Below are 8,449 nucleotides of genomic sequence, written 5' to 3' on the forward strand. Positions count from 1 at the left end.
TCTGGAACGAACTACCCCCCGAGATCCGGATGATTCCGGATCTCCTTACTTTCCGCCGCGCCCTCAAGACATGGCTTTTCCAGCAAGCGGGCCTGACCTAGGGAGGATTTTAGGTAGGGATGATTTTAAGAAAATTTTAATTGACACACAGCTTCCAATATTTGGCTTTTAATTTGGTTTTATGGGGTTTTTTTGTTTTGTGATGTATTTTGTTTGTATCTGTTTTAATATGCTGTGCACCGCCCTGAGTCCTACGGGAGAAGGGCGGTATATAAATTAAATTATTATTATTATTATTATTATTATTATTATTATTATTATTATTATTATTATTATTATTATTACTTTTTTCACCATTGAATTTCATTTTGTTAGGTAGTGCCCAATGTTCAAGTTCTGTTGAGATCCTCATGTATCTTAAGCCTATCTTCTGGATTGTTGGCTATTCCTGCCAGCTTGGTGTTGTCTGCAGATTTGATGAGTTCCCCATCTATCCCCTCATCCAAATCATTGATGAAGATGTTGAAGAGCACTGGGCCCAGAACAAAGCCTTGGGGCACCTAAATTTGCCACAATAAGTAGTTTAAACCTTGGTAAGTCTCAGCTGGCCCATATGGTGATACCCAGCCTGTTTAGCCACTATTTCCATCCTCTGCCAGTCTGCAGATGGTCATTTGGTATCCTGGTTTGAGATGCCTAGTTGCCTTATTGTTTGGATGTCCTCTTCTCTCAACAATTACAGCAATAGATTATGATCACCAAGTAGAAGAATATATGTAATTCAATGAACTGCCATAAAGATCACTGCAGCCGTAATTAGGTCATGCCTATGATGAGATGGGTGCCACAAGCATCTCACCTTCACTTTCTTGAGCACCTCAAACCCTTCTATTTTGCCAATTCGGAAATGATTCAGATCAACATCCTAAAAGGCAGAAAAAAAATGTAAGAACGTAAAATCAAATTTATTTCTATATCAGGAAGATACAGAGACTTAGCAATGTATATATGTGAAGGAATTTACTCAAAACAAATGTATTGACAGTATAGACAGAAGAAATACATTTATTACATAGCAATGAGAATATTTTCAGCTAAAGTCCTCCACAAGAGGTAATCCATCTATCCTTGTTAATTGTAATTCATGCATTATGCAGGGTATAGATGTTTAATCTAAACAAAGAACATTCATTCTGAATTCCCAGCTTTTCAGCATCTAAAGAAGAGTTAGTAGTATATACCAATGTATTTCAAAATCCAGATTTGTCGTCTTGCCCATTTGAGAGAATTCTATCAAATTTCTTGAAGAAACAGAAATATATAGATACTGCTTTCAATTTTAATTTAAAATTGTTATGTCCTAATTGTTGAGAAATTGTTATGTCCTAATTAATCATGCATACTGCCTATTCTCCCACTCAATCCATTTTTTTCTTTCTTAAATCCATTTTTTCTTTCTATTATTTATTTACAATCCCATCGTAAATGCTACACATATTGCCAATGAATAAGTTATTCCCTCGACACCCGAAGTGGTAAAAGAAGTAAGAAGTAAAGAAGAAGTTATTTATATTACTGAGGTTTGTACTGCCTAGCCGCTTTTCCTCCTGATCCAACCTTCTCTTATAATACAAGGAACATATTTAGTGGTCACAAAATATGACTGACTGCTTCAGGGAAGCTTAAAGAAGCTGGGAAGATAGAAGGAGGTTTGAATAAAATAAAATTATCAAAACTGTTCTGTGTTAGTTAACTGGGACAAAATTGCACAAAATGTCATAACATTGGAAATAATAAAATAAATCTTTAAAGAATAAAGCCAGATATCAACATGGGAATGACAGATGTGGAACATTTTTTTTCTGACAAGACAAAGAAAGTATTGAAAATGGAATTTAAAATAATGGGCCAAGAGAACAATTTGGAAAAGGATGTTTTTTGGGTGGGAGCTTGCTAGAGTTTTAAAAATTTAAAGGAAAATACAAATGGCATACCAAGAAAATGTTTTCTTATTGGATCTAACAAAAGAGGTTTGTTAAATCCTTGATGAAGTATAATGGGATAAAGAAGAATTAAAGAAAAATCAAATCTTATGACAATATTTGAGTGCACTAAAAATTAAGACTATTAGAAATAAAAGAAAGGAATATAAAGCTGGTTTATTTGATCCAGATTAAAATAAGATATTTATTTGCACAGTTCTTACAACCTTTTTGCTGACACTAGAATTGAAAATTCGATATTTTATGGATTTTCTTATAGATAAAGGATGAGATGTGGGATGAAGAGATAAATGTTTGTAATTTTAGAAGGGGTGAAGAGTTACTCAATTTGTCTATACTTGTAATGAAGATTGGAAGGCACTGCTTTATATATTTCTTTTCTCATTTTTCTTTCTTGTAGTTTTTATTCTATTTTTACTATTCTTTTTCATTAAGTTTAGCTTGCATTAGTTTTTAGTATTGTAATTAAACTCTTAATAAACATTAAATGCAAAGTAGTTTAAAAAATAACAACCCAGGAATTATTCTTTCCTAAATTTCAGAGATGTATCTCCAAAGCTTTTCACATAAGCCGGTTGTGTGCAACTGTGGGTTTCAGTATGAAAGTGACATTTACAATACCTCAGCCTCTGGATCCAAGCTAATAGTTTCCATATCCACTGGAATTTCTGATTCACCTGTAAAACAGCAAGCACATCCTGCATAAACCCATGGTGTTCACCAACCAAAAGCAAATTTGCAAAGTGAGCTCTTCTCCAAGAGAAATTAAGCCTTAGGGCAAAAGGAAAGCTAATGGATTTAAATTTTACGGTTGTAATGGAAGTCATATAAGCCCTTCTAAGCTAATGATCACTTTGGCTAAATCCAAATATAGAGGAAGAAATACCAACACACTTGTGGAAAATGTACATTATCTAATATTGAATTCAATTAGGAAGCAAGAACTAACTCAAATGACTTAATAGTTAGCCGAGCAAACAATAAGTATCAGAAATTTTAAATTACTCTTGCATTCTAGTTATCATCTCAGTTTTGCAGTCCTAGAAAGGACTGATACAGCATACATGTTCTTCCTGGATTAAATATTGCCAGCAATTTGATGAAAACGTTTCCTGTTCCGGAATCAAAAAGATCCTTACAAATTCTCTCTTTCTCAATGTGCTTAAGTGAAGATAAGCTCAGGGATTTCTGCTAGATAATTCAAGCATGCTCTTATTTGGCAGCTGGGTGGATTTGCTGTTACATATTTTTTGAGCAAAATACAACAGTGCTAGGCATTATAAAGCAGTAAGCCAGTGTTGTTCAGTTTCCTGGATTATCAGTGAATGAGCAACATGCACATACACACTGATTCACAGAACATAATATTAAAAAAACAAAAACCCAACAATAGAAGAACTACTGGGTTTTGTTCATCATTCCCAGTGGAAGAAAGAGTTTATTCATCAGCAAGTTAGTAGTTTACAAGTAGTCCTCAACTTACAACTGTAAGGGAACTCAGAATTTCTGTCTTAAGTCAAAATAGTCATACATTGAGAAACCTATGGGACTGGACCAGTTTTTATAATTTTTTTTGGTGGTGTTTGTGAAGCAAATCTATGTATTCTTATTGTTGTTTTTGCCAGAACCAGCAAAACCTGGTGTAAACTGCGGTCATGTGATTATGGAGTGCTGTAACCTGCCTTAAAAATGAGGCAGATGCCAAATGCCCCCAAAATGGTCATGTTACTGTGAGTTGTGTGCAGCCATTGGAATTCTGGAACTGGCTTGTAAATAACTTTTTTTGGGGGGGGGGAAGGTCCATTGTAACTTAGAATGGTCGCTATGAAACCAGTTGTTAAGTGAGGATTACTTATAATTACCTCTTTTCATGTATCTGATTATGTATTCTGTAAAAAAATATGCAGATATCTATTGAACATTAAGAAGTCCCTTATTCTTTTAAACTGCATGCTTTACACTTCTTTTCATATATTTACATTATACCAGCTGTCTGGTTTTTTTAAAATCTATTTCTGGAAACTGACTTTTACACCTTACTTACCAGCTAGTAATAAAATAAATATACAAGTATATATATACATGTGTATATATGTAGCTTAATTTCTACTTCCATCTCTATTATATACTGTACCATCACAAATTAATTCTGTTTCATGTCATTAGGGCTTATATTTATAAGGGTATTTGTTAGGTTAATATATTCATTACAACTGTTTTTATGTAACTTTAATAAAAAAAGCTAAGTTTACAAAAGCAGTATAAAATAAATGTATAGTACTTATATCAATCAACACAATAACATCACAAAACTTTCATCACTAGCACTGTCCATGTAGATCCAATATACTTAATATAATTTATATCTCTCTCCCCAAATGTTTGCTCAAATAACTGTGTTTTCGGTAATCTTCTATATATTAACAATGAGAGTCCTAATTTTATTTCTGGGGAAGCTGAAGGAGGAGGAGGAGATCTGGCAAAGAAAACCTCTGAGTCATCGCTCACAGTAACCTTATCGGAGTGGAGATTTGGCAGAGTAATCCTGATGTAAAATAGCCTAAAAAGCCTCTGTAACATTGAGCAATGTTGAAACTGTATTCTCTCTCTCTGAATTCTCAAGAAGAACAGAGGAAGTACTGCTGGTCAGCAGAAATATACAGTAACATATGACTCTATTTGGGAAAGCAGTCAACATTTTACTTTGAAATAAAAAGATCCAAGATGCTTTGCCCCCTCCAAAAATATCATGGAATTATTTAGGCTTGCACAGTCACTCTCCTTTGAAAATATTGGATAAAAGAAGATACAGGTTTCACATTAATTGGCATACAGAGCAACCACTATAAAGAGATTATTATGTTTGGTAAGCCTAGATGTAAAGGGTGACGAGTATGCATATAAAGCAGCAATAACAATTAGTAGAGATACTGCCAGTCACTGAAGTATGGGACACGTTCTTTAAAATTTTGATTGAAGAAGCAGCAAAAACTTATTTTGTTCTTTATGAAAAGATTCTTCTATCTCTAAGTCCCCAATTTGTTTGATTGATAAGCAGTGACCAGGAGTGGGATTTTCTTTTCAAATAGCTTCCTTGTAAAGGATATTTTAGAACAGAAACCTGTTATAGTCATATGACATGTTGGGCTGAGACAGTATTTCTGGCCCAAAGTCACACAGACAGCTTCTGTGACTCTTTACTTTGGTCTCCCCACTTGTATTTCCAACATCTTAATTAAACCATGAGTCTTAAAGACTTCATGGACATAACCATGTAGTTTTCTTGGCAACAATATGGAAATGGCTTGCTATTTTTGTCTTCCAGAATGTTTTTTTAATCTTCCCAGTCTAAACTACAGGTATGCATTTCCAGTCAGTCTTCCACTCAAGAATTAATCAGGACTGATATTGCTTGGCTTTGTGAGATCTCTCACAGTTGCTTAGGTTCTGCCATCCATTTAGAATCATCGGTGTTAGCTAAGCAATAAAATATTCTTTGTACATTTGTAATATACAAATCACTTTGTATATCCTTATACTTTTCCTATTCATTTGTTCTTTCCACTTCCACTATTTTGTGTTGTCTGTCATTTGAACATTGAGCTCCACAGTATTCTATTAATATGTATGAATTATACTAAGGATAATTTTATTGCTAGCCATGATGAGTATGCCTTTCTTATGTCAAAAGAAGGAATTCAGCATAACCAGTTAAGTACAGGCACAATTACAGCTGGAATGTGAGTATAGCAATAACAATAACACTTAGACTTATATACCCGTTCATTGTGCTTTACAACCCTCTCTAAGCGATTTACAGTGTCAGCATGTTGCCCCCAACAATCTGGGTCCTCATTTTACTGACCTCAGAACAATGGAAGGCTGAGTCAACCTTCAGCCTGTTAGGATTGAACTGCTGGCAGTCAGTAAAATTAGCCTGCAATACTGCATTCTAACCACTGCACCACCAGTTAAAGATAGTTACAGATAGTCTTTGCTTAGCGACCGGCCCTTCAGCAACCATTAGAACTTAGGACAGCACTGACTGAAAAGCTAAAGAAATATGGGATAATGGAGATGGAACAAAGAGGAAAGGATACTGAGTTATAGAGAAAAAAGAGAGATCAGGACTGAGGAAAAGGAAAGTGGAATAAAACAATCATCTACTTATTTTGTTCCTTGAGCTTCTTAAAAGTGTACATAGATGCTTACTTTAATATACTTTTCACTAATATATTTCAATTAAGTATGAAGTTGAATAAAATTTTGATTAAATAATAATTTCTATTATTACAAACTCTGCCCCATACACCATCTTCACTTACCGAACAAAATGAAGTGAATTATTTTTTTAAGGAGAAACAGTATGAAACTCTCAACTCTGAAGGAAAAAGCAGCAGGTGAGATTCATTCTGAGGATTTAATCATTCTGCTAATAAAATGAATCCATTCAAAGCAACTGCTTGACCATCTTGCTAAGTTTTATGCTAATACATTCATAATTAAAACTGTAGCCACAGTTAACTGACAACTTGATCACCATACTGTAAAGACTGAAAACAATTTATGTCAATCCTGTAAGTATCAGGCAAAATACTATTAAGGAGGTCAAATTGTATTGCTCATGTGCAAGAGATGAAATATAGGCTGCAGTTCCTAATTTCAAACAAACTCTGCTAAAAATAATAGATCTATTGAAATAAAAAAAACTTTACTGGAACTTTATGTGGCAGATTATAAAATTTTCAGAATTCGTAGAATTCAAAAACATGTAACAGGGAAAAAGTGATGTAAAACACATTTTTATGAAGTACCAGTACCAAAAGTAACAGTTCAATTAAGTATCAAAAGTGTTTCAGTTATTCTATTTATATTCAGACTCATTTATTCTTCCATGATAATTTGTTCATATAGCTCCCACTAGCACTGTAGCCAGATAAACAGTTTTTAAGGCTCTTTGAGATTTGGCCTAAACACAAAGAAAAAACAACAGTGTTTTCTAAGAATATGACCTCTTGGGACTATGAAATATTAACAAAAAAGTTGGGCTTCAGGGTGGAGGAAAAGGAGTTTTGGAGTCACATTGACAAATACAAATTCTAAAGTGTTTCAAAACAATTCTGTACCTCTTAGAATGATATCAAAAAGAGCTATTAAGATGGAATAAAGTGCAACTGTTTTATCAGGTAGAATCTCTAATTAAGATGAATGCTTTACCAAAGATGTTATTTTTATTTCAGATTTTACCAATATTTATAACTCACGCTCCATTTAAACAATGGCAAATGGACATTTCTAAGTTCATATGGCCAGGAAAAAAAACAAGAATTAGATATAAATTATTGTAAGATGCTAAAGAAAGAGGAGGTTTGAGTTTACCAGATTTGAAATTGTACTTCGATGCTTATTGTTTGGTCTGGCTTAAAGAGTGGGTGATTCTCCAAAATAAGAGACTACTTTATTATATAAAAGCAAAAAGTTGAGGCTAAATATTATTACCTTATTCTACTGTGCTAAAAGGAGTTGATTTACATGAAAGTGGGACATGACCACTGAAGTAAAGACAAGAATAGAGAAAGTTCAAACAGCATCCTTCAAAATGAAAAAGGTCTTCTGCAGTCACGACATAAGCCTAAGACTGAAAATCAGGCTTGTCAGATGCTATATTTTCTCTATCCTATTCTATGGAGTGGAGAGTTGGTCTCTGACAGAAGGCCATCTGAAGAGACTAGAAGCATTTGAAATGTGGATTTACAGGTGGCTGTTACGTATAAGATGGGTTGACAAGATCAGAAATGAGGAGGTGATAAGCCACCTGGGAAAGCCAAAGGAAATCATCAAAACAATTAAAAAACAAAAATTAGAATATTTTGGACATGTGATGCGACACCCAGAAAAATACAGCATACTCCATTTAATCCTCCAGGGAAAGTTTTAAGGCAAATGAGGTCCAGGCAGAAGAAGAACATCATGGCTTCAAAATTAAGGGATTGGTTTGGACAAAACTCAGCAGCACTTTTTCATGCGGCTGCTGATAAAAACAGGATCGCCAACGTCCGATAACGGATATGGCACAAGAAGAAGAAGAAAAGGAGTTGGAAGTTAAGGCTTTCCTTTCCTTTCCCCCTTTTCCCCTATAGTTTTTCCTCTTTCCTTTTTTCCCTCTTACTTTCCTTTTATTTTTTTCTTTGTATTTTGTATTTTAATAAACTAACAAAAAATTTAATATGAAAAAAAGAAATAAATTCTGTGGAGCATGTCTTATCATACTGCCCTATGTATAACACAGGCAGAATTAAATTATTGTCTCTCCTTGGAATTGATCCCTCTGGTTCTAATGTTAGTAATTTGGTTTTATATTGTCTAGGGGATGGCTCCTCCTATATTACTTCTCAGGTTTCTAAATTTCTTTTAAGAGCTGTAACTATTAGAGGAGAACGTTGTAA

The 8,449-nt window shown here is 34.0% G+C and overlaps 1 protein-coding gene across 1 annotated transcript in view; it reads right to left on the reverse strand.

Moving 5' to 3' along the window:
* The window catches only part of PPP1R7 (protein phosphatase 1 regulatory subunit 7), a 25,295-nt gene that overhangs the window by 11,215 nt on the left and 5,631 nt on the right, over positions 1 to 8,449 (reverse strand). Inside the window, exons 3-4 of the mRNA XM_015826631.1 lie at positions 2,625 to 2,680; positions 860 to 925 (exon numbers count right to left, since the gene is read on the reverse strand). Coding sequence (XP_015682117.1) covers positions 860 to 925; positions 2,625 to 2,680 — 122 coding nt within the window. The remainder of the gene's footprint in view (positions 1 to 859; positions 926 to 2,624; positions 2,681 to 8,449) is intronic.

The sequence above is a fragment of the Protobothrops mucrosquamatus genome, unplaced genomic scaffold (assembly GCF_001527695.2).
Source record: "Protobothrops mucrosquamatus isolate PMUCROS unplaced genomic scaffold, P.Mucros_1.0 scaffold3205, whole genome shotgun sequence".
NCBI classification, from domain to species: Eukaryota; Metazoa; Chordata; class Lepidosauria; order Squamata; family Viperidae; genus Protobothrops; species Protobothrops mucrosquamatus.